The sequence below is a fragment of the Balaenoptera acutorostrata genome, chromosome 1 (genome assembly GCF_949987535.1).
Source record: "Balaenoptera acutorostrata chromosome 1, mBalAcu1.1, whole genome shotgun sequence".
Classification (NCBI taxonomy): Eukaryota; Metazoa; Chordata; class Mammalia; order Artiodactyla; family Balaenopteridae; genus Balaenoptera; species Balaenoptera acutorostrata.
This window is the reverse complement of record NC_080064.1, coordinates 14762537-14788548: the sequence shown is the minus strand read 5'-3', so window position 1 is coordinate 14788548 and position 26012 is coordinate 14762537. Positions and strand designations below refer to the sequence as shown.

The 26012-nt window shown below is 48.1% G+C and overlaps 1 protein-coding gene across 8 annotated transcripts in view; it reads left to right on the top strand.

Annotated features, from left to right (window-relative positions):
* UBR4 (ubiquitin protein ligase E3 component n-recognin 4) overlaps window positions 1-26012 on the top strand; it is a 129979-nt gene that overhangs the window by 94615 nt on the left and 9352 nt on the right. For all 8 annotated transcript variants that reach the window (XM_028164698.2, XM_028164693.2, XM_028164695.2 and 5 more), the window contains 21 exons: window positions 2486-2615; window positions 2739-2896; window positions 3636-3745; window positions 4454-4595; window positions 5617-5698; window positions 6033-6206; window positions 8243-8364; window positions 9324-9521; window positions 10188-10268; window positions 12867-12954; window positions 13474-13601; window positions 14476-14583; window positions 15115-15234; window positions 15910-16100; window positions 16551-16724; window positions 17069-17168; window positions 21223-21441; window positions 22363-22476; window positions 23430-23572; window positions 24036-24161; window positions 25244-25438. In XM_028164698.2, coding sequence (XP_028020499.2) covers window positions 2486-2615; window positions 2739-2896; window positions 3636-3745; window positions 4454-4595; window positions 5617-5698; window positions 6033-6206; window positions 8243-8364; window positions 9324-9521; window positions 10188-10268; window positions 12867-12954; window positions 13474-13601; window positions 14476-14583; window positions 15115-15234; window positions 15910-16100; window positions 16551-16724; window positions 17069-17168; window positions 21223-21441; window positions 22363-22476; window positions 23430-23572; window positions 24036-24161; window positions 25244-25438 — 2903 coding nt within the window. The remainder of the gene's footprint in view (window positions 1-2485; window positions 2616-2738; window positions 2897-3635; window positions 3746-4453; window positions 4596-5616; window positions 5699-6032; window positions 6207-8242; window positions 8365-9323; window positions 9522-10187; window positions 10269-12866; window positions 12955-13473; window positions 13602-14475; window positions 14584-15114; window positions 15235-15909; window positions 16101-16550; window positions 16725-17068; window positions 17169-21222; window positions 21442-22362; window positions 22477-23429; window positions 23573-24035; window positions 24162-25243; window positions 25439-26012) is intronic.

The following is a 26012-nucleotide window of genomic DNA, read 5'->3' as shown; positions in this document are numbered from 1 at the left end:
CAGAAAAGACCCCCCTTCCTTCCCTTTGATGAAGGTTTACTTCCCCTCAGAGCTAAGTCTCAGCAAATAAAAATTGGTTCTTGATTGAAAAGAGGAACCTCATCCCCACGTAACTGTCATTTTTCCCACAGTGTGAGGTAAAAGATTTCCACAGGGTTCTTACTCTCAGAGCACTGAAGCCTCACATTTTGCTTAGTTTTAGCCTAGAGAGAGCAGCAGTTCTCAAAGTTTGGCTCATAGATAGATCCCTGGGTGTTCCCAAGACTCCCAGGGAATCTGTGAGGTCAACATTATTTTCATAATTACCCTAAGACGTGATTTGCCCTCTTCACTGTTTTGTGGCATTTGTGCTGATGGTGCCAAGTCAGTGATGGTGAGGCCACTGGAGCCTTAGCACGAAGAGGCTGTGGGCCCAGCTCCACTCAGAGCAGCGCTCTTCCCTGCCGTGCACTTTCACTCTAGAGCGTGCTTGATCAAGCATCGCAGGTTAATTTTAGTAAATCTTGACTCCTGAGTGCTAATCTTTTTTTTTTTTTTTAATGATTTTTAAATATTTATTTATTTATTTATTTATAGCTGCGTTGGATCTTTGTTGCTGTGCGTGGGCTTTCTCTAGTTGCGGCGAGCGGGGGCTACTCTTCGTTGCGGTGCGCGGGCTTCTCATTGCGGTGGCTTCTCTTGTTGCGGAGCATGGACTCTAGTCACGTGGGCTTCAGGAGTTGTGGCTCGTGGGCTCTAGAGCGCAGGCTCAGTAGTTGTGGCGCCCGGGCTTTGTTGCTCTGCGGCATGTGGGATCTTCCCGGACCAGAGCTCGAACCTGTGTCCCCTGCATCGGCAGGCAGATTCTTAACCACTGCGCCACCAGGGAAGCCCAGCTAATCTTTTTAATATTCAGCAAGACAATGTGCGAGGCCCAGAGATAGTGCCCTGGCGCGCTGCAGCACAGCGGTTGTCCTGGGGAAAAGCACTTGTGTGACTGCGCTGCAAGCTGAACCAGCTGCTTTTTTCATGGAATCCCGTTAGTGCTTGAAAGGAGGGCTGATGGGCAAATTGTGGTTGTTCAGAATCGGGTGTTTGGTAGACATTTTCTTAAAAAGTGAATAAAGTGGGCTTCCCTGGTGGCGCAGTGGTTGAGAATCTGCCTGCTAATGCAGGGGACACGGGTTCGAGCCCTGGTCTGGGAAGATCCCACATGCCACGGAGCAGCTGGGCCCGTGAGCCACAATTGCTGAGCCTGCGCGTCTGGAGCCTGTGCCCCGCGACGGGAGGGGCCGCGATAGAGAAAGGCCCGCGCACCGCGATGAAGGGCGGTCCCCGCACCGCGATGAAGAGTGGCCCCCGCTTGCCGCAACTGGAGAAAGCCCTCGCACGAACCGAAGACCCAACACAGCCAAAAATAAATAAATAAATAAATAAATAAATAAATAAGAAAATCCTTAAAAAAAAAAAAAAAAAAAGTGAATAAAGTGAGCTGGTCACTTAAAGAAGAATTGACGTAACTCATTGAACCAGTATTTTCCAAATGACTAGTACATGTTACCGAATCAGTGAGAGTAAATGATGAATTTTAGTGGAATGGAATATGAAACGTTTATTGATTGGTTTCAGATTCCACATTCTAGCCAGTCTTTAAGAACCTGTAATTTGTTAAATTTTGGTTTAGCATCAAAGAAAAAATCTGCAATTAATTGAAAAACCTATTAAAATATTCTTGTTTCCAACTAAATATCTGTGTGAGTACTTCAGCTGACACAACATATCACAACAGTTTGAACTCAGAAGCAGGTATAACAATCCAGCTGTCTTATTAAGGCAGTCTTTAAACAGTTTCAAAAATATAAAGCAGTGCAACTCCTTTCTCTAGATTATTTTTGTTTTGGAAAATATAAAAAATGTTATTTAGGTTGCCAGGTAATGGATTTATTCTTACTTTTAAATGAATTAATAAATATTTTAAGAATTGCTGAACCTTAATTTTTAATAGGTACATATTGATGGAGAGAGCTACCCACACAAGAACTCTTTGGAGTCAGTAATTTTCAAGAGTAATGGGGTCCTGAGGCCAAAAAGTTTGAGAACCCAGAGTCCTGGGGCTCTGCTGTGTAGGCTCCTTGGGATTAGTTATGGCTCTTTAAATTCTGGAGGCTGCTTAGTGACCCCTTGAAGATTTATGTTTGGGAAACTACAAATCAGCCTGGGGATAGGAATTAGTATATGTGGCTATAAGACTGTCTGCAGGAAACCAGTTACACTTTATTCTGCACAGTCAAAGTCAGTGACCCTAAGCTCAGCATGGAGATGCTACTACTAAATTGGATCAAAATGCTTTAAAGGAACACATAAGGGGCATGAAAGATACGAATGTTGATCCTTCTGGTCTTCTTGCCTTTGCATATGTCCCCTTGGGGTGCCAGTGCTATTGTATTGCAGCTGTGGCTCAGATGTGCCCCCAAGCTCTCTCACCTTGTCCGCTTTCCTCCTGCAGGATGTTCCTGTCGAGGCCCTTACCACAGTTAAGCCATACTGCAATGAGATCCATGCCCAGGCTCAGCTCTGGCTCAAGAGAGACCCCAAGGCATCCTATGAAGCCTGGAAGAAGTGTCTTCCTATCAGAGGTGTGTCTGTCTCTTCAAGACTTGAGAAATCGGTCATTCCTACCCCATCCCAGCAGCCCCACAATCCCCCCTTTTCTGTCCCTTTCTTCTCCTTACCTCTCCCTGCACCCCTTTGCCTGCCAGGGATCGATGGCAACGGGAAGTCCCCCAGCAAATCAGAACTCCGCCATCTCTATTTGACTGAGAAGTACGTGTGGCGGTGGAAGCAGTTCCTGAGTCGGCGGGGGAAGAGGACCTCCCCCTTGGATCTCAAGCTGGGCCACAACAACTGGCTGCGGCAAGTGAGTGACCGTCCCCTGGGCCCCTCGCCCTGCTGCGCTGGCCTCAGATCCCGAGCAGGGTGTTTCTGCTCCTCCCCACTTGTCTGCTCTGCTTTCTCTTCTTTCTCTTTGTTATTCTTGCTTCCTTTCACATAGGTAGAGGTTCTTGGTTGCCGCCGCCAGTGTGGTGGACTGGCCGAAACAGAACTCTTTCCGCCTTCTCATCAAGCTCGTGATCTCTGCTCTCCCCCCTGACCACTGAATGGACCCGAGCCTCAGTGCCTGTCCTCCCCTTTCCCCTTCCACCTTTCATATCTTCTGCTGTCCTCTTCCTCTTCAGCTAATGTTCTTAAAGATTAAAGTAATTATATTTTAGAGAATTCATTTGTCCATTGGTTCATAACATAAATAACTGGTCTACATTAAATGTAAGTGTTCACTGTGTAGCTGTCCCCAAAATAGAATTGTAGATGTCTTTGCTAAGGAGAATACCTGCTTGTCTTTTTTCCTACTTCAGTCATCTTGGGTACATTTTCCAAAGTACTTGATGGAGAAAATCTCCGTGAAGAAGGTGGCTCTTAGGCAGCCTCTTTACCAGTCTGCAGCAGTCTGATCTTGTGTTAGCTGGTGATTTTTACCTTTAACCTTTCCTAGAGAGGTACTCAGAGGACTTCCTCTGGATGGGTGGCAGTTGACTGTGCCCTGCGGGGCCTGGTGAGAGGCTGTTAGTTGAGCCAGGGCTTCTGTCCATACCCCGCAGGTGCTCTTTACTCCCGCGACGCAGGCTGCACGGCAGGCGGCCTGTACCATCGTGGAAGCTCTGGCCACCATTCCCAGCCGCAAGCAGCAGGTCCTCGACCTCCTCACCAGGTACCATTTGAGAGTGGGATGGGCAGGGTGGTTGGACTTCATCTTGAGCCCTTCCCGCTTTCCCAGGGGAATCCATAGATCAGGGTGACTGGAGGCACACCTGTGCTCTATAACTATCTCATTCCTTGTAGAAGACCACAGAAACAAAAAAGTTCTAAAAAGGTGAATTGTAGTGGTAGTGGTAGTAGTAGTGGTGGTGGTGGTGATAGAGCAGCAGAATTTCAGCAGCTAGTAATTTTGAGATCTTATGAGCTTATAAATGCTTGGCATGCATTGCCTCATTTAATCCTTACCTGGGCTTAAAGTGGTTAATTAACTTGTCTACTGGAAGGCAAGCTTTGAATCCAGGCAGTCTAATTCCAAAGCCCACATTATTGGCCACTAAACTCTGATAAACTTACCTTGTGAGTGACTCAATCACAACCATACTCGTGCTGCCCCAATAACCGCCATTCATATTTTGGTGCTTTATTGTTCCAAACGTGTATAGTTTGTTGCATTGCATTCCCTGTTGTGTGCTCTTGAGCTTTCCCCAAGTGTGAGGAGTTCCCGAGTGGGGAGTTTGGGGCTTTCTCGCCCCACCCCCTTCCTTCCACGGAAGAGGGAGTGGAGGACAGCAGAGGCATGAAAGATGGAAGGGGCGAAGAGGGGCTGTTAGGCTGTTGCAGCTGTCTGAGTTCTCGCTCAGTGCCTGTCTCCCCACGGCAGTTACCTGGACGAGTTGAGCGTGGCCGGGGAGTGTGCCGCTGAGTACCTGGCGCTCTACCAGAAGCTCATCACTTCAGCTCACTGGAAAGTCTACCTGGCAGCTCGAGGAGTCCTGCCCTACGTGGGCAACCTCATCACCAAGGTACCTCCGTCTCACCCAGCCCAGCAGAGCCCCTTTCCCTAGCTCTGCTTTCATTGTTCTCTTTCTCTGCGTGAACTTTGTGGTGTTCTTTTATGCCAAGAAGAAACATTTGTTGAAAATGCAGGCGTATCTTGCCTTATTGCACTTTATAGGTGACTGTGGGTTTTTTATAAATTGAAGGTTTGTGGCAACGCTGCATCAAGTAAGACTATCAGCGCCATTTTTCCAACAACATTATTATTATTATTATTTTTTTAAATGAAGGTCTTTTTTTTTTTTTTTTTAAACACTATTTTATTTATTTTATTTATTTATGGCTGTGTTGGGTCTTCGTTTCTGTGCGAGGGCTTTCTCTAGTTGTGGCAAGTGAGGGCCACTCTTCATCGCGGTGCGCGGGGCCTCTCATTATCGCGGCCTCTCTTGTTGCGGAGCACAGGCTCCAGACGCGCAGGCTCAGTAATTGTGGCTCACGGGCCCAGATGCTCCGCGTCATGTGGGATCCTCCCAGACCAGGGTCCGAACCCGCGTCCCCTGCACTGGCAGGCAGACTCCCAACCACTGCGCCACCAGGGAAGCCCAACATTATTTTTTAATTAAGGTATATACACTGTTTTTTTAGACATATGCTATTGCACACTTACTAGATTACAGTCGAGTGTAGACATGAGTTTTATATTCATGGGGAAAAACAAACAAATTTGTGTGACTCGCTTTATTGCAATTATCGCTTTATTGCAGTGGTCTGGAACTGAACCTGCAGTATTTCCGAGGTCTGCGTGTGGTACTTCTGTGACTTCATTGTGTTCATCATGAGGATATGCAGTCTGTTGGGGTCACATTGACTGTTCTCCATTTTTAAGCAGTCCCTTAACGTCATTGCAATTGTCCTTGGCTTCTTGGAAAGGAGTTCTGCAAAGGTTCAGCTTGAGAGAGCATTAGAATAAAAAGACGGTGCTGCCAGTTCTTGGACCAGTGTCGCTGGCAGTGCTGTCACACTAACTGTGCTTATTGTCCTATTTAGGAAATAGCCCGCTTGTTGGCCCTGGAGGAGGCCACCCTGAGCACTGATCTGCAGCAGGGCTATGCCCTCAAAAGTCTCACAGGTAGAGAGAGCCTCCCAGCCCTTCCTTTAGGGCACCCTGGGTATAGTTTGGGGACTGACCCTTAGTTCCTTGGGTGCTGTGGTTGACTCTCTTCTCTCTCATGTTGACCACACTGCACTTTTAAGGTCTGCGTTTTTCTCCTCAGGGATGGCTTTACGTCTTTGAGCATCTGTTGGCTATTGACCAGTTCACATCATTGAGCATGCCCCATGCCAAGCACAAAGATAGTGTTTCCCTGCTTTTGAGTTGCTCGTCATCTTTTGAGGATGAATTAAGCCTTCTTTGCTTAATTCTCATTCAGAACTCTTACAGCAACTTTTTCCTGTCCCCACAGGCCTTCTTTCCTCCTTCGTGGAGGTGGAATCCATCAAAAGGCACTTTAAAAGTCGCTTGGTGGGTACTGTGCTGAATGGATACCTGTGCTTGCGGAAGCTGGTGGTGCAGAGGACCAAGCTGATTGACGAGACCCAGGACATGCTGCTGGAGATGCTGGAGGACATGACCACAGGTAGCACCACCCAGCAGCCTACAGCCCGAGATTCCCATGTCCCTTCTGGCTCCACTTAGGTATACTGGTCTGATTTCCCCAGCTTCCTCAGAGCCAGAGCAGGGGCAGCAAACATCTCCTCACATTCAAGGAAAGAAGGAGAAGAAATTTCCCTTGAGACTATTGGTTCTTGGGGTTGTAAAATTCCAGAGCTGGCCTCAGTCAGTTGGGACTTATTTTATATTGGCTGCGCCACGTAGCTTGCGGGATCTTAGTTCCCCGACCAGGGATCGAACCCTTGCCCCCCGCAGTGGAAGCGCAGAGTCCTAACCACTGGACCGCCAGGGAGTTCCCAGTTTGGACTTTTTATATTGAGCTCATAGTGCAGGAAGAGGTCAAAAGTTCTCATGTTGGTGCCTTTCATTGGTTCTGGAAGATTCTCAGCCATCATCTCTTCAGTTGCCTCTGCTCTATTCGTTTTCCTTGTCCTTGTGGAGCTCCACTCTCACTCTGTCATCCCTGTGTCTTCCTCTCTCTTTCATAATGTCCATCTCATTGTATCTTTATGCTGATTTTGGATAATGTCTTCCATCCTATACCGTGTCATTCAGTTCATTAATTTTTTCTTCACTCTGTTATCTTTTTAATCTACCCATTGAATTCTTGCAGTTCTGTATAGATTTTATAGTCTCTGGTTTTTTACTGACATTTCCTACTCCTTTTATAATCTTTCAGCATAGCAAACTTATTTCTGTGTCTGATGATTCTAAAATTTTGAAGTATTTATTGATTTAATTCTGTTGTTTGTTTTTCTGGCTCTTGCTTATGGTGCCTTAAATCTTTTTGCATTTTGTGATTTTTTTTTGACCATGAGCTCGTGTTTTGAGGGTTTATCTGTGGAAATTCTTCAGGACCCAAGTCAAAGGTGGGTTTTTCCAGAGAAGATTTGTAACCGCTTCTGTGAGGCATCTCAGGGTGCAGCCACCCCAGGGCCGCCTTCAACAAAGTTCTGACCTTAGATTTTTCAGACCTCCTAGATAGTTTGAGCCACAAACCCCTGTGAGGGACAGCTTGTTATGAGTTCTCAGAGGAGATTTTTTTTTCCCCCTCTACTCAGTGCCGCATTTTGAGGGAAGACAATGTCCTTTCATTGATTTGCTTGGGGGGAAGGGAGAGTTATTTTTAGTTGACCCTTATACCAAAGATGTAGCTCTTTTGGGGTACCAGATTTACATGTATGTGTATAGCGGGGTGGTTCCTGCCAGATTCTCCACCTTGGCAGATTTGGGGCTTTGTATCCAGCTCTCAGGTCCTGGCAGGTTATGGAAATGAAAGCTCATGGCAAAAATTCGCCTCAGTGCTTTGCTAACCTCCCTGGGTTCCCAATTTTTCTTAATTTCGGGGGCTGTGGCTTTCTTTGCTAGTGTGGCAGTTCACTGATACCTTTTTATTCAGTATTTTAAATTGTTTTTAAGTGGAGGAGTGGAAAGTAGGTCAGGGGACATAGTCTGCTGTATTGCCAGGCATGGAGGTCCTTCTGGTGCCATTTTCAGCTGTCTTGCTGAGCTGGTTTGTGACCTTGTCAACTGGACCCTTTTCAAGAGCGTTATTACAGTACTTGCATATATGACTTGAAGTTTATCTCTTTCATTTATAGAGGGCAATCTACTTAACCTTTTAGAATGAAACTGAAAACTATAACTTCCTTTTGATTTGACTGGAATACAGTTAGGATCATTATTTGACATTTTTGGGTACCTATTTTGGGCAAGAGGATGCAAGGTTATAATTCCCAGAGGGAGCAAGACGTGTGCACAACTAACTGTGATGGTCTGTGTTGACTTGGGTATTAAGGCTTTCAAATGGAATGTGGTCCGAGTATAAGAATCAGTCAGCTTCAGATTTCCAGTTGAAATACTGATATTGCCACATAGGACATTTCAAGACTTGCTAGGCAGAAAGAATCTGTCAGTGACGGAACTTCATTTAAAGTCTCATCTTAGTTTCCGTGTGTGAAGCTCTTTCCTAACTGACTTGGCCACACTGATTTCTGGTAGGTACAGAATCGGAAACCAAGGCTTTCATGGCCGTGTGCATTGAGACAGCCAAGCGCTACAATCTGGATGACTACCGGACTCCTGTCTTCATCTTTGAGAGGCTCTGCAGCATCATCTATCCTGTAAGCATAAGCAGGGGTGCTTCCCGTGGCTCTCGGGGTGTCAGCATGAGCCATTTCTCCATGAAGCCGCTTGGTGATTCATTATAGTCATGGGTAATCTTACCAGCGGTGGCCCGTTCAGGCAGTGTTTTAGGAAGCGCCGCACGTAAAACAGAAGCAACCCCGTGATATTCCCGTTCCACCTGGGGGGAAATCTAAAGACCTTCCTTGGTCTCATTTTCTAGATTCAAAGTCAAAATCAATCTTTCTTTTTGAGCTAGGTCTAACCTCCCATTGCCCAAATCCTGGTATTAATCCAATATGCTATGAAAAAAGCAACACTGAGCTAGGGCGTAAGGAAATTTTCACCCTCTTCCATCTTTCCCTGCCCACGTTTTGTGCACGCATGGATGCCTGTGTATTTGTTTCCATAGCCTGAACTATATAGAAGCATAGTATGATCCAAAGATCCCCTCCTGTTACTGAGGAAGAATGAAGAACACCGGCATCGTCAGTTAATGATGAGAGATCAGTGGGGTTGGGCGTGCCTGAATATTGTATAATACAGAGAAGACCCTTTCCTTGACTGGAGGGTCACCAGGGACAAAGTCATCTGGCCCCAGATTGGTTGGCATCACATGAGACGAGCAGGAGGAGAGCCCTGTCTCCCCTCGTGTCACTAATCCAGCTTTCATGGGTCACTCCTCATCTGCTTATTTTGTTAGGCTTTCCCTTCTAATCTCCCCTTAAGTTTCAGAGAAGATGCTTGATATTTAAGGCTATTTGGATTTTTTGAATCACCTCTGAGCTTCTTATCCTTTATGTCTTTAAATGTGTAAGGGGCTGGATGAGTTTGGTGTGTTTTCCTCAGAGTGTCCGTGAGCAAGGTAGCGTGGTCTAAATCAAGAAAGGTCTCTGCCATCCCTTTGCATGTATATTTATGCCATCCCTTCCGCTGCTTCCTTCTCTCTGTCCTTTAGGAGGAGAATGAAGTCACTGAGTTCTTTGTGACCCTGGAGAAGGATCCCCAACAAGAAGACTTCTTACAGGGCAGGATGCCTGGGAACCCGTACAGCAGCAATGAGCCAGGCATTGGGCCACTCATGAGGGATATAAAGAACAAGATTTGCCAGGACTGTGACCTGGTGGCTCTCCTGGAGGATGATAGTGGAATGGAGGTAACAAGCACAGGACACCACTGTCATGGTTAGGGTTCCTTTCCCTCAGGAGCTGATTAACACTGGGCCTCTGTAAATGCAGGCTAAGGATCTCCACCTACCTACCCCACCTGGTGTTCAGGGTAATTACCTGTAAAGGGCTCTGCCCACTGCCTGGCATGTGGTAAGCAAATGGTTGGTGACTGTTGCTTGTCATGGCACAGGCTTTTATTGTTCTTGTTGCTGTGGCAGAAGCTTCGCAGGGATTCCAAATTAATTAAGCTCCCTAAATACTGGCACTTTAGCCCCTGTGCAGATTTCTGGCCCTGTATCTGGTACCTTCTGGCAGACAACACTAGGGTCGGGCGTTATCGTATACATGGTGAAAAGCATGTTGGTGAAATAGAGAAAATTGTCTTCTTTGGTGCTGAGCTGAAATGGATTCAGGATAGGAGAAGGTCCTCAGCAGTTTCTTAACCTGGAGTCCATGGTTTGGGTTAAAGCTGTTTGTAACCCCTGAACTTGTGCACAAAATTCTGTGTGTTGCGCACACGTGCATTTTTTAGAGAGGGAGAGTCGATAGGTTCTTGTCGCACAGACATTATGCCATAAAGCACCCTTTGATCTTGAAATTTACTTGCCTTACAATTATTTCCAAATAACAGCCTCATTTTCTTTTCTGTTCAGCTTCTAGTGAACAATAAAATCATTAGTTTGGACCTTCCTGTGGCCGAGGTTTACAAGAAGGTCTGGTGTACCACGAATGAGGTATGTGCTTGTTTTCTTGCTTGGAGGTGTGGTTTGACTTGCAGGCTTGTGCTAGGAAGAGCCGTTGTTCATCGTCACTTGCCCAGCTGGTAGCAGCATGTAAGGACCTTTACTTCCCCTGTCAGTGTTGGTGTGGAGAAAACCGGTCACCTTGTCCTCCTTGTGAGGCAGCTTACTGGTGAGGGGAGAGGAGCTTCAGGAGGGGTGAGCGTTTCCTGGCCGTGCAGCCGGGCCGGGCAAAGTCTGAGGAAGCTCGGTGATGGGGAGGGCTGTCAAGAGTGGACACCTCTTGGGGCTTCCCTGGTGGCGCAGTGGTTGAGAATCTGCCTGCCAATGCAGGGGACACGGGTCCGAGCCCTGGTCTGGGAAGATCCCACATGCCGCGGAGCAACTGGGCCCGTGAGCCACAGTTACTGAGCCTGCGCGTCTGGAGCCTGTGCTCCGCAACAAGAGAGGCCGCGATGGTGAGAGGCCCGCGCACCGCGATGAAGAGTGGTCCCCAGTTGCCGCAACTAGAGAAAGCCCTCGCACAGAAACGAAGACTCAACACAGTCATAAATAAATAAATAAATAAATAAATAAATAAAAGACCGTGAATTTCTAAAAAAAAAAAAAGAGTGGACACCTCTTGACTGAGATTAATCTCAACTATTATGGGCTTGCTCACTTTTCAGAACATTTTCCAGTACTGTGTCGAGGAGCATAGTTTTTATTTTACTAGTTGGGAAATTGAGACTCAAAAGGCAGTTGTTCTGAAGGAGTGGAAAAGGGAAATGAAGGAAGCATGGCGCTGTGGTCCTTTTGGCCACCTCAGTACCATTTGTCCGCTTATAAAAGTCAGATATTCCACTTCCCCCCTCCCTCCTCTTTTATTAATCTCTCTCCTCTGTTCCTTCCTTTCCTATCTCACTGTCTCCTTCCTCTCCATTTCTTTCTCTCCTTCCCTTTCTTCTCTCTGTTAGGGGGATTTTTAATAAATGAATCAACTAAGTAATTGAATTACAGCAAACTAGTGTACCAGTGAAGCACAGTGAACTTTTCTATACTTAGTCCCAAATATTTCTGTAGGGTTTAAGAAACTAAACTGGTAGTGTACTATTAGTACATTTTGGCCTTCAATTTGTTACATATTTTTGCTCCCCTCTTTTTTGTTCTCCCACTGTGCTGGGAATCCTGGTCAGTGTGTGTTGTTGGTCTACTGCCATTTGGGTAGATACGGCACTGTTGGCAGAGGGACACACAGAAGACTCCTCCTTCCACTGCATCTTGTCACTGACATTTTAGCATCAAAACAACCATACAGATTTAATCCCTGATGCACCTAAAACATTAAGACCAAGCTTCTCTGGGCGCCCTTGTAAATGGTGGTATGGAACCCAAAGAATATACATCGTCAGCCTCCCCTTTTGAACCAGGAGGCAAGAAGTTGGGGATCATTTGTCCCTCCCATTAATGTGCTTAATCCACCAAGGGGTTCTTCTGGCAAAGTCCAGAGTTTGTGGCACCTTTTTATCCGGGCCTTCATCAGCTTCCCTTTTTACTTTATCCCCCATTTCCCTGATAAGCATCCCATTTCTTCAGCTACAGACAAGGGTCTGTTTTCTGTGTCTCTCTCTTTCTGCCCATGGTCTAAGGCTGTCCCCTCTCCTAGTTCCCACTGGGCTTCCACAGCTGGAAATGCTCTGGGACCTGGCCTGACAGGTTCTCTCCCTCCAGGGTTTCGTCTCCTGAAGCTGAGCATGGCTTAGAGGCAGGCAGCTTGAATTAGTATGGTACCTGCTCTCCCACTTAATTTGCTAGAATGTGACTTTAAGCCTCCGTTTCTCACCTCCAAAATGAGGGTAATACTACGTGCGCTAGAGTGCCTAAGCTGGTACCTGGCGGAGAGTGAAGTCTCATGATCCTCCAGTTTAGGAAAGTTGCTGGAATCTTCTAATTTACAAGACTTATTTCTGGTCATTCTCTCAGGTTGTAGGTTTAGCTTGAGGAAATTTGGATGAATCCTCTCCTTGCTGTGGGGTTATATGAAGACCTCAGGATCTCCCTAGGCAAAGATTGGTGTATTCTGTTTTCTTGCTTTTGATTCCTGAGACTTGAATCGCAGCCCTTTGATCTAATTGACTTCCCTCGTCCTGATCCCTTGAGTAGTGGTCCCTATTGATTAGAGAGACTTTATACTCCTGAAAGAGGCACAGGCTTGGAAACAGAACTGGGCTTATAGCTGGATAAATTTGAACAAGCTGCGTAACCTTGTATAAAAGGATAATATAAAGTGCCCAATTAGCATAGGGCTTAGCACAGAGTAAAAACAATAAATACTAGTTGTTGTAGTTATTACATAGTTTTAATGAAATTAAGTGAGGTAGTGTCTGTAAAATGCTTCACACAATTCCTGGCCTATAGTAGACCTTAAATAAAATGAGCTTTCTTTCCGCTAAGTGAATTGTAGTGCATCTGGATTCTAGATTTTGTGGTTAAGACCCTGTAGAGAAATAGAAGTTGTCCACACTGCTGAAGCATTAAGCAAGACCAGGTGTCGAGTCCTTTGCATTTTCTGGGCCTGTTCACAAGCACATTTCTCCAACTCTGTCTGCTCAGGGAGAGCCCATGAGGATTGTTTACCGGATGCGGGGGCTGCTGGGCGACGCCACCGAGGAGTTTATCGAGTCCCTGGACTCCACCACGGGTACGGCCCTTCCCACAGACGCCGCTGCACGCTGGGTTTGAGGACTGGGAGCGCTGAGCAGCAGTTCACGTCCTGGGGCTTGGGGGCAGTCTGGGCAAATGCTCTCTCGTAATTCTGTTCAGAATTGAGGGGGGATTACTCCTCTGGCTGAGGAAAAACGCGGTTATCAGTGGCCCGGTTCAGATACCTCTGGGGCCGTGGCGGGGCTGGGGGAAGTGCCACGAGCAACAAACGAGTGTTCAGGGCCTCTTATTTAGGGTTTTTGTTTTTGTTGTTTTCTTTAGTGGTTGTAGTGCTTGTATTTTCACATATTTGAGTAAACAATTTTAAGTGACTTGAAACTTTAAAAAAAGTTACTAGGAGTGAGACAGTGAAGTTTGATATCCAATACTGACCCCTTTTATTGGCTATGTTCTTTAGTGGAGATACGGAAAGGGGAAGTAGCCACCGGCCTGGACGAGGGCTGTGCTTTATTCCCGTCTTCACCTCCATTTTTGCTTGGCTTCCCTTTTCTCCCAGATGAAGAAGAAGATGAAGAAGAAGTGTATAAGATGGCTGGTGTGATGGCCCAGTGTGAGGGCCTGGAATGCATGCTTAACAGACTGGCAGGGATCAAAGACTTCAAGCAGGGACGCCACCTTCTAACAGTGAGTTGGAGGCAGCGAGGTGGGAGAGGCCCCCATGGACAGAAGCTTGTGACCCCTGCCATTTAACCCTAGGCGGCAGCATGGTGCCGTGGACCAGTGCAAGTGAGGGAAGGACCTGACAGCTTCCTTGGCCCTCTCTACACTTTAGGCCCCCTCCCCCACTCCCCTCTTCCCTGCCGACTCCTCCCGAAAAACCAGTGTGATAGCAAGCCTTCTGCTATATTTCTTTAGTCACCTGTGGAACCAATGTCTAATTGTTTTTCCCCAGAAAACTGCACTTGTGTCAATTATTATTATTACTGCTTTTTAAAATGGATTTTGTAAGTAACTCTTTAATTTTTTGTAGGATTTTGTTTGGTTATTCATCCAACTATCTCATTAGGGAAGAGTAGAGGGTTCTAAAGGCACCATACATATTACACTATTGTTTTCACCTCCAGGGAACATGAGAACATACATCATTGTACCCATGTTTTCAATGAGCTACATGGTTCTGAGCTCCCATGGGCCATGGGATCTTTCTGTTTACTGTTATTAGTTCAGAGTCTGAGTTAGTGCTGGCATTTGCCCCAAGACAACAGAGCATCACCTATTCCACGAGGAATTAGTGTCCCTGCCATAGTTTTAGAGACGGCAGATATATATACCCAGCCCACGGGAGCTGCTGCTGGAGAACATTGCTGTTGAGATGCAAGCCTGACAGGAGAGCCCAGCCACCGTATCATGTCTTCTTAAGGAAACTTCACTGTCCTCTGTATTTCAGCAGGAGTATCTGCTGATCGTACACAACCCCTCATGGACATTTCTTTCCTGCTTGTCCCCATGTCTTCACTCTCAGATGGTCTCATGGGTTTTGACTGGCTTTTCTTGTCAGGTGCTGCTGAAATTATTCAGTTACTGCGTGAAGGTGAAAGTCAACCGGCAACAGCTGGTCAAGCTGGAAATGAACACTTTGAATGTCATGCTGGGGACTCTCAACCTGGTAAAGAGTGTGGGCTGCAAAAGACAAAGAATGAGCCTCGGTGGGGGAAGTCCTGGGTGGGGGAAAGACATCTCACTTCTGGGCTCAAATGAAATGGATTTGTGGCCTTTTCAAGCCCTTCATCTGTCTAACTGATGGGCACAGAGGCTTGAATTATTCAGGCTGTTCCTTATCCTCCTGCTGGCTCACCCCGTGCTGCTGCCATGACACCCAAGAGCTTCCTTGTTTCTTTCCTGAATTCAGATCAGAAGCAAGAGGAAGTTAGTCCCTACACCAGTCCAGACTGCACCCCAATGGGAAAGTAGTGCCACTCACCTCAGGGCAACCAGAAAGGAACCAAAACGTCGTTTTCACTGTCCTCAGAAACCCACACACTGCCTGTCTCTCCATGCATGTACGTGCACTCACACACACACAGGCACAGAATTTCCAGAATGTAAGGCCACGAAGAACATCCTTGAGGAGCAGATCCCATGAGCAGTGAGTGGTTATGGTCTATCCCTAGAGTGACTGGGCCTCCTTCTCCTGCAGGCCCTGGTCGCTGAGCAAGAAAGCAAGGACAGTGGTGGTGCGGCTGTGGCCGAGCAGGTGCTTAGCATTATGGAGATCATTCTGGATGAGTCCAACGCTGAGCCGCTGAGTGAGGACAAGGTGAGTGGAGCCCAGTCTGTCCACCCGCAGACATTGTCTCATTGCCAGCCACTGGCTTGTTTGTGTCTAGCTGTGTCAACCAAGAATGATTGAACCTGCCCAGCTCATGGTGACATCATTACGTTAAAGCCTGAAATCTGGATTCAGAGGAAACAAAGCTGGCTGTTCCAGTTGATAGACAAGGGCCTTAGTCCAACCCCTCAATCCACAGTTGAGGAAGCTCCAAGCCCAGAGAGATGAAGTGAGCCGTTCGATATCATATAGTCGGTTACTGTACAGTTGGAGGCCTGGAACTCAGGTCTGCAGCTCCCAGTTCAGTTTCTCTCCACTCAGCACACCCATGCATTCCTCTGTTCCTGCTGGTGTTGATGGTTTGGCTAGAGATACGACCAAATGAATACCAGGCAGCCTGCATTCTCTTGAGGGAGGGGAAGATTGTGTTGGTATATTTTGACCACCTGAGACTATTAACAGAGCCACCGCAGAAACTTAGAAACTAATTTATGAGGTAGAACTCACACTGTTGATTATTCCCCAGGAAGTGCTGAGACACTGTTCTTCTAGGGCTGCTTCCGATGGCTCTGATGGAAATGGATGACCTTTAAGGGCCAGATGCTGGCTGCAGCCGAAGTCCCGACCTTATTATTCGGCCTCCCGTCCTCTCTCCTACTGCAGGGCAACCTCCTCCTGACGGGTGACAAAGATCAACTCGTGATGCTCTTGGACCAGATCAATAGCACCTTTGTTCGCTCCAACCCTAGCGTGCTCCAGGGCCTGCTTCGCATCATCCCATACCTTTCCTTTGGGGAGGTGGAGAAAATGCAGATCTTGGTGGAGCGGTTCAAACCATACTGCAGCTTTGATAAGTATGTTGCTTAGATTTCAGACAGCTAAACGAGAGTCCCCGTGGAAACCCTGAACTAGTTCTGTGAGACTAAGGAAGAATCACCTGAGTTTCTATTAGATTTTTGTGTGCTAGTCTGGCCTTTAAGGGGCTTGGTCTAACTGGGGAGGCAAAAAGTAAAATACATTGTGTTAAAGTAGCACCTGGTGAGGCAGAGAAGGAGAAGTGGTTGGTGACATGGGAAGGGGATATGACAAGCTGGAGGGAGTCACGTGTGCAAAAGCATGAAAATGCAAGAGGGGGTTGGGAGTTAGGGGAGCGTGGCAGGAGCCAGATGAGAAGGGTCTTTATGTTATGCTCAGGAGTTTAGACTTGATCCTATAGGCCACTGAAGATTGTCAACCAAGAAAAGGACGTGATCAGCTTTTGTTCCTCCTTTCACACTCTCAGGGTCTTTGCTCTTTCCTCCTAGGTATGATGAAGATCACAGTGGCGACGATAAAGTCTTCCTGGACTGCTTCTGTAAAATCGCAGCTGGCATCAAGAACAACAGCAATGGGCATCAGCTGAAGGATCTGATTCTCCAGAAGGGAATCACCCAGAATGCACTTGACTATATGAAAAAGCACATTCCCAGTGCCAAGAAGTAAGCAGCACCTCTATGAGAGGGGCTGCTTTCCTTCCCCTCTTTCTAGTTCCTTTTCTCCTTTATCATCTTGGCATCCCTCCGCCTTCCTTGGGGTCTCCCTCCCCTTCTGGAAACTATCAAGGTGACCATGCAGCCCTTGGGGCTGTGGGAAAGGATGGCAGTTTGTTGGTTTCTGTTCCGAGGACTCACTTCTATCTGGTTTCTCAGCTGAGTTGGGTGGTCCTTTGTGATTCTTTATGGTACGCTTGTAGGGTCACATCTAAACAAGCCAGAATCAACAGCCGGTTTCTAGGTGGCCTTTGCTTCTCTGGCCTGCTCATAAGCCTCTCTCTGCTTTGCAGTTTGGATGCTGACATCTGGAAAAAGTTTTTGTCTCGCCCAGCCCTGCCGTTTATTTTGAGACTTCTTCGGGGGCTGGCCATGCAGCACCCTGCCACCCAGGTGAGTAACCAGCATGCACGTGGGCCTTATTCTAGAGCAGGACACGTCATGTGAGGGAACCACACCCTCTCTCCTCATCTGCCACGACTGAGTGAAGGTAACCACCTTGATTAGCCTTGAGATGGGAGTTGCCCTAATATATAAGACTCCCAGGGTAGAAGGACTCTCAGAAGTCATCTGGTTCATCTCTCTGTGTGCAGAAAGGATTAAGTTACATTTGTGATTTCCTCATTCAACTCATTCTTATGTGGGGCTTCTTTATCTCACGGCTTAGCTGAGCAGCAGTTGTGAGGGTGTGGCTGGCCAGAGGGTAAAAGAGTTTCGATTTCTGGCCGTAGTCCCTGGGACATTTGTAATGCCATCCCTACCATTTCCTGCTCTGCCCCAGGCAGCCGAAAACTTGGTTCTCAGGGAGGCCCAACCCTGTCTGCTGTGTTGCTTGTTCCTGATAGTCACTGGGCTGAGGTATCTGTTACTCTCACAAACCCTAATTGGCCCAGACAGGTGGCCAGTCTGGATTTGTTTTTTTAATTAAACTTTTTATTTTGAGATTATTGTAGATTTACACGCAGTTGTTAAGCAATAATACAGAGACGTTGTGCGTACCCATTACTTAGTTTCTCTCAATGGGAACACCTTGCAAAACTGTAGGAAATTATCACAGCCAGGATATTGACGTCCATGCAGTCAAGATTCGGGACCGTTTCCTTACCGCAGGGATCCCTCTTCTTGTCCTTTTTATATATTTATTTATTTATTTGGCTGCGTTGGGTCTTCATTGCTGCGCGCGGGCTTTCTCTAGTTGCGGCGAGCGGGGGCTACTCTTCGTTGCGGTGCGCGGGCTTCTCATTGCGGTGGCTTCTCTTGTTGTGGAGCACGGGCTCTAGGCGTGCAGGCTTTAGTAGTTGTGGTGTGTGGGCTCAGTAGTTGTGGCTCGTGGCCTCTAGAGTGCAGGCTCAGTAGTTGCGGCACATGGGCTTAGTTGCTCCGCGGCATATGGGATCTTCCCGGACCAGGGCTCGAACCCGTGTTCCCTGCATTGGCAGGCGGATCCTTAACCGCTGTGCCACCAGGGAAGTCCCTATCCTTTTACAGCCACATCCACCTGCCCTGGCAACCACTGATCTGTTTTCCATCTGTGTAATTTTGTCCTGTCAAGAATGTTGTATACTAAATGGAATCATAAAGCATGTAACCTTTGGGGATTGGCTTTGTGAACAAAGCATAACTTTTTGGCGGTTTGTCCTGGTCGTTGTCTGTATTAGTCGTTTGTTCCTTCTTACTGCTGAGAAGTGTCCACGGCGGGGGGTTCACCGTGACCCGTTTAACCATCACCCATTAAAGGGCGTCTGGGTTGTTGCCATTTTGAGGCTGCTGTGAATAAAGCAGCTGTGAATGTTCACGTGCAGGTTTTTGTGTAAGTTTCCATTTCTTTGGGGTAAATGCCCAAGACTGCAGTCACTGGCTTGTGTAGTAGTTGCATTATTTTGTTTTACAAGAAACTGCCAAACTGTTTTCTAGAGTGGCTGCACCACTTTACATTCCCATTGGCAGGGTGTGAGTGGTCCGCTTTATCTGCATCCTCGCCAGCATTTGGTGGTGTTTCAGCCATGCTGATAGACGTAGAGTGATGTCTCGTGGTTTTAATTTGTTTTCTCTAATGGATAATGACACTCACTGCACATCTTTTCATGTCTTTCATCTGTCTGTCTGCTTCAGTGAAATGTATGTTCATATTTTTTGCCCATTTTCTAGTAGTATTGTTTGTTTTTTCAATGTTGAGTTTTGAGAGTCCTCGGGGCTGCATTTTTTGGTTGTTGTTTAGAGCCGTCTATCTTGAGTATAGTTCCACGTTCTCATTTAGTGATCTGTTCTGATAACTCATTCCAAAAATGTGGTTAATTGGCTACAGTAAAGGTTCTTCCATATGTCTCACTCAGATAACTACAGTTCTCAACTTTTGTTCAGTTCAGTGGAAATAGTCATAATTACTACATCTTATGGATAATTCTTCCTACATAAGAGTTTTCACTTTTTTTTCCCCCCTATCCTTGTAACATCTTTATTTTGAATGTGGATAAATCAAGGGACAGAATTGTCATTTGGTCAGTGGCAACACATTGACCTGAGAACTCAGGTCAGTGGATTCCATGCTTATTCTTAGTTACTAAATTGAATTCTTTTTTAAAAACAAGGCTTCATCTAGTTAGATACTTGGCATTCATACTTCTGATCATTCACTTCTCTTTTAGCACGTATTTGTTGGCATTCATACTTGGCATTCCTACTTCTGACCATTCACTTCTCTTTTAGCACGTATTTGTGTAGTGCCTGTCGTGTACCTGTGCTGCGCTAGGTTGAGGCAACGTTGGCAGATGAGACAGTCACAGCTCCCTCTGGGAGCTTACTGTCTGGTGGAAGATAGAGCCGAGGACATAGTGATAACAGAGCAGGGGGTAAATGCAGTGTGGAAGGGGTCAAAAGGAAGGGGATTTCTGAGAGGAGAATAGGGTGCCCGCAGAGGCTCAGAGGTGAGAGAGCTGAAAGCATTCCAGGAATTGAAAGCAGTTGCATTGGAGGTGAGACATGGCAAGAGCTGGCACTGGAGATGTAAGCGTGGGTCCACATCACATGCCCCACAGAGAAGAGCGTGGATTGTCTCCTGGGGGTTGTGCCCCTGGCCGTACCCTAGAGGATGAATTGGATGGAGGTGACAAGGGAGGTGGGAAGAACAGTTGGCAGGCTTTTATTGTGATCTAGGTGAGAGGCCATGGCGGCTGAACTCCAGTTAGTGAGGTGGACAGGGAATGGATTCGACAGAGATCTGGGAGGTGGAATAAATGGGATTTGGAGATTGATTGCACGTGGGCAGTGAAGAAGCTGGGTGAAGCAAGAACTCCGTTCCGTATCTGGACTGAGTGACGGGAGTGGTGGTGCCACTGAAAGAGGTGGGGAACTAGGAGGTTTGGGAGTGAGTGAGGGGGAGGAGAGTCTGTGATGTTAGATTATTAGTGTGTGGTCTGTCCTCCTAACTAGAGTGTAAGCCTCAGGAGGGTAGGAGCTTCACACGCACGTGTACACACACGTGCACACACGTGCACACAGTAAACAGCCCGAATGTTAAGTCTAGGGGACCCGTGGAATATTCCGTAGGCAGTTGAACTACGAGTTCAGTGTTGAGGAGCATGAGACGAGAGATAGCCTGTCATTTCGCTGAGGTATGAAGTGGACGCGTACCTGCTGTGAAAATAGATGTATGAGCTAGTGAGTGACCTGAGCTGAGTGCTGAGCTTTCACATTGCAAGTTGGCTTTGTTGTTTTCGATTTATTGTCAACTGTGTGGTAACTGGCATCAGCTCACCAGTGATGGGGTGGTGCAGATTTTGCAATGAGCTCCCTTGGAGAGCTTTTGCAGATTTCCCCTGCCTTCAGAGTTGTGATGTTCTCCCGCCCCTGTGGATAGTGTGGTGCTGTCGTGTAGCAGCTGCCAGCATTTTTAAGCACAGGAGGTTTTTGTTTACACCTATTTCTTTCTCAGTTTTTTCTTATCCCCACTCCCACGTGTAGTTGTACGTCTGGAATCCCTAGGTTGAGAAAACTGCTGTGCTCCTGGGTTTGGTGGACGCAGATGAAGAACTTAGCACAGCCCCCGTGAACATCAAGGGCCTTCTTTGCTTGGTGTGGTTGCTGAGTTCACCACTGAGGCCTCATCAGGTGCTGCTTCTCCAGGGACTCTTATCTGCACCCTTCTCACTTTCACTGTGCTGAGCGCTTTACATATGGCATCTGATTTAATCATCGTGGTGGCCCTGGCCTGCCCCCATTTTATAGACAGGGTTATGGAGACTGAAGAGCGTGGTGACTAGTCAGAGGTTGGTGGCAGAGCCTAACCTCCTCCATTTGTCCGAATCTCTTGAGGTGTAAAATCAGAGGATCTGATTGAAACCAAGCAGATGACATGAGGTTGTGCACATTTTTTAAACCTTTAAGCTCCTGAGAAGAACACTTGTTTACATAATTGGAGGCCTTCATCTCTCTGGTCCCTTCTTGACAGGTTCTGATCGGAACCGACTCCATCACAAACCTGCATAAACTGGAGCAGGTGTCCAGCGATGAGGGCATTGGGACCCTGGCAGAGAACCTGCTGGAGGCGCTGCGGGAACACCCTGACGTAAACAAGAAGATAGACGCGGCCCGCAGGGAGACCCGGGCCGAGAAGAAGCGCATGGCCATGGCCATGAGGCAGAAGGCTCTGGGCACGCTGGGCATGACGGTACAGCCACGCCCGGGTCCCCGCATTCTTGCCTACCCTGTGGCACAGTCATCTGGGGTGCTCTGGGGTTTCAGAGCTGGGGTTGGGGATGGTGAAGGTGAAGGCTGTGGGCAGGGGGTCGGTGTACTGGGCACCGCGCTAGATGCTTCACCTTCTTTCATCTTCCCGACAACCCTTAGATATGTGACTATCATTGTTCTGCTATACAGATGAGGCTCAGAGGTTAAATGACTTAACAAGTTCGCAGAAGCATTAAAAATGATGATTATCATTGTTTATCAAGGATTTACTATATGCCAGGCACTGTGCTTAGGCAGCTTCCTTGTAAGATTGTATTTAAGCCCTCATGTGCTTCTAAGAGGTTGATTTTATACCCATTTTTCAGATGAACTAATTGAGGCTGAGAGGTGAAGTAAATCGGCCAAGGCACGTAACTAATAAGTGACTGACAGGCGTTTGAACCTGGGTCTGTTGGACAAGAAGGGCTCTGTGCTCTTCTCACTGTCTTACCTTGGAGGAGGCAGAGGTCCTATGAGAGCCTTCTCTAGACCAGCGAACTTGAGTGTCAGCAGTTTTAAAACTCCCATGGGAACAGTAAATGAATCATGCTGCAACAGCCCTTGGCAGCCGAGAGTTGATCTTGCTGGCACAAAGAAAGGGGGCTTCTTTGTTGGCAAATGGCAACTTGCCAGGGTTCTAGCTGGATGGTTTCCTCTGCTTCAGTGGTTCCTGTAGGAAGAGAATAGCAGGAGAATCTGGGTCTTTACCCTCATTAGAAGCCAACTAAAGAGATTTCCTTTCAGTGCAGCAGTCCTTTTCATGTATGTGGAAGGTCAGCCCTGTGCCTGCGTGTCCCCAAGCTGCAGTGGGAGGGTGCGTGGAAATTCCTGTCTGACATGCCACCTGGGGTTCCCCTTACAGACCAATGAGAAGGGCCAGGTCGTGACCAAGACGGCGCTCCTGAAGCAGATGGAGGAGCTGATTGAGGAGCCGGGCCTCACGTGCTGCATCTGCAGGGAGGGGTACAAGTTCCAGGTACGGCTGCAGGCTTGCGGTCAGTCCCAAGGGCCCAAGGGCCTGGTGGCCTCCCTCGCCTGAGGCCTGTTTGTTCTTAGGCCAGAGTCAAGGCTCGTATCTTAGGGCCAGCTGTCCTCTCTAAAGGTGGGAAGGCAGACTGATCTGAACGGTAGTCTTCATCGTCATCAACAGCTACCACTCACTGGGTCCCTTCTGTGTGCCAGGCCCTGTGCCCAGAGCCTTTATGTAAACTGGGTAATTTTTCTTTAAACCCGTAAAAAGCCCTAACTTATGGATGAGAAAACAAAGTTCATGTAGCAGAGCCAGAGTTCTAGCCCAGGCTTTTCTGACTTCAGACCTGGGGCTTTTAAAAACACATCATGCTGCTTCCATATTCAGATAACCTGGGGAGAAGGTCAGGACCTTGGCTTTCTGGGCTCCACCAAACTTGATTTAACACCCAAAAGGAGCAGAACAGCAAGTGACCAGTTTGCTCCCCTAAAGGCCTAAAAGGCATCCCTCTTCCTCTCCAGCTTGAATTTATTACTTAGCACCCAAGCCTGTTGAAGGGCCACTACCCTGGGCCACAAGCCCTATAAGTCCTGCTGTGACACAGGCTCCTTGGAGATTTCTGGTCAGTTTTGAAAAACAAGTGACTTAACAAGAAGGCACTTTATTCTTCATTTTCAGATAAAAGAAGCAAAAAGGAAGGGACCGTTCAGGCTCGCATTTCTGCCCTTCTGTCTCGCAGCAGCCACTTTATTCCAGTTGCTCCCCACAACCCTCATTTCACTGGGGCTCTGCCCAGCCAAGTGCTTAACCAGGAGACTGAGGGGCTCACCATCACCCCCTTTACTGAATGCATCCCTTCCTAGGATCGTAGACCCTCGGGGCCCCTCTGCTCTACTTCACCTCCTTTCACAGCCTGCCTTGGAGTTTCACCTCTCCTCCTTTTTATGTTATCTTTGCAGCCCACCAAGGTCCTGGGCATTTATACCTTCACCAAGCGGGTAGCCTTAGAGGAGATGGAGAACAAGCCCCGGAAACAGCAGGGCTACAGCACCGTGTCCCACTTCAACATCGTGCACTACGATTGCCACCTGGCTGCCGTCAGGTGGGCCTGGCTCTTGCGGGGTGGCTTCTTCCTTAGGCCTCCCCTTGCATGTGCTTCGGTTCTAGCCCTGTGTGACTTCAGGGGAGCGGGCAGCTCTCCAGAGGCCCTGGACTGGGAGGGGGTGGGACTGCCACTCCTGAGGCTTTAATTCTGCTCCTTAGGCTCTGTGAAGTATGGTGTCCTACCTTCAGCCATACAGGCCCAAGTGCCATTCCTGCCATATGATCTGGAAAAGACACTTGGCTTTTGGCCCAAGGCTGGTGAGAGCAGCCTTGCTTACTGGAGGCGGTGAAGTCGGCATTTACCATCATGGTTACAAACGGCTGCTCCTCTCTGTAGAGTCAGGCACACGGGCCAGCACTTTCTTAGTGTCAGCAAACCCTCCTCCACCCCCGCGCGCCCAGGTGCCTGGTTGCCAGATTAATTCCAGCAGTCGCTTGTCCCTGCTCTCCTCCCAATCCAGGCTGGCTCGAGGCCGGGAAGAGTGGGAAAGTGCCGCCCTTCAGAACGCCAACACTAAGTGCAACGGGCTCCTTCCCGTCTGGGGGCCCCATGTCCCTGAGTCAGCTTTTGCCACCTGTCTGGCAAGGTGAGTGTGGAGCATCTTGCATGGTAGAAAAGAGAGGATTCCCAGGAGATGGGGGAAGATCAGCTGTCAGCCCGGCCCCGGGGAAGCCATCTCCTGTCACCTTCATCAGGAATCCATGTCTGTCTTTGCTTCCTGACAGGGGAGCCCGTCGGGAAGAGAGGGGACTCTGCTGGGAGAAGCCAGCACCCTCAGCGTCTGGGGCCCCAGGTGGAATCTCTGGTTATCTGCTACCTCTCCTCCTTTGCTGATCTTAGGACACAAAACATAGGACCCCTGACTTGGTCCTCGAGGCCAAAATTTCCCAGAGTTCACTTCTATTTCTCTGAGGTTTAAATAATGAAAATAGCTTGATGGCGTGGGGAATATCGGGCTCCTTTCAAAGCCTCCCTTGTCCTAAAATCCAGAGTAGAGTAGCGAAACCTTCTGTGAGGTCCTCATCTCTTGCAGATGCCTTGTGCAGTGGTGCCCCACCCCAAGTCCTATTGTAAAGCTCAGGGATGAAAAAGGTACTTACCATAAACCAGGCACTTGGCAGTAATAATGATGAAAGTCATGTTGGGCAGCATGTTGAACTGCTTACCGTGTGTTGTTATTATACACATTCTACAGATGAAGAAACTGAGGCACAGACTTAATCAGGGGCAGAGTCCAGGTGGTTGGTGATGTACATTGACATAGGAAAACCTTTTATTTGGAGGTTGAGGAGATGATTCTTACGGATAGATCACCTTGTCAGTCAAAATGAATAAGTTCTACATTTCTTCTCCCAAAATGCACTTCCAGATGTGGTCACAATATGTCCTATGACATTAGGCCATCAAGAAATGCCCCCCGCCCGCCGCCCCCAAACCGGCACGTTCTCCTCAAAGCTTGGAGAGCATCGCGTTCAGTCACAGCAGAAACAAAAGTGTGCTCTGCTCTTGTCTTCCCCCCAGCCCAGCCCTTGTCCTTGACTCCCCCTTTCATTCTCTATCCGTCTGTGTAACCTTCACAAACATCAGGCCGAAGGGGGGCTCTGCCTTCCCAGCTGGGTCTTCACCAGGGAGCTTGCTTCCACTTCACCACCTGTTCTCTTCTCCCAGGCACAATACTTACCTCCAGGAGTGCACGGGCCAGCGGGAGCCCACGTACCAGCTCAACATCCACGACATCAAGCTGCTGTTCCTGCGCTTCGCCATGGAGCAGTCCTTCAGCGCGGACACTGGAGGGGGCGGCCGGGAGAGCAACATCCACCTGATCCCGTACATCGTCCACACCGTGCTTTACGTCCTGAACACGTCAGTACCGCGCGTCTCGGGGCAGCACTGGCTGACCCGCCCCATGTTCCTCTGCCCAACAAGCTCTCCCGGCTTTTCTGTAGCCGCTCTAGTTAGTTCTAGAACGAATGTCTGGCCCCAGGCAGCCTTTACCGAAGTAGGAATGTTCATCTGCGCCTCTTTGGAATCACACAGAATAAAGAGCACGGTGGCTTCCTTTTCCAAAACTGTCTCATCTACCAGCACGGGCAGCCAAGGGCTGCCTCCTTGGACTGACCTTCAGCCCAGAGGGGAGCAGGAAGCGGGAGAGGCCAGATCATCGAAGCTTCTACTTCAGTGTAGCTGCTACTTGCAAGACTGTTCCCTTGGATGGGGGAGGCCATGGGTCAGGGCTGCACACAGTCACTGTCAAAGGCACACAGGCTGTTCCAGGTGAGCGTTTCACAGCTGGAGGGTGTGGCAGGACCAAGGACCTGGACTTGCTATCCCTGTTTCTTCTTCAGTGAGTGAGGCTTCTGGCAGCTGTGAGGGGGAAGGTGTTGTTGAAGATTATTTGGGAAAGTCAACTGAGAAGGAAGGTAGCCCAGAAAAAAAA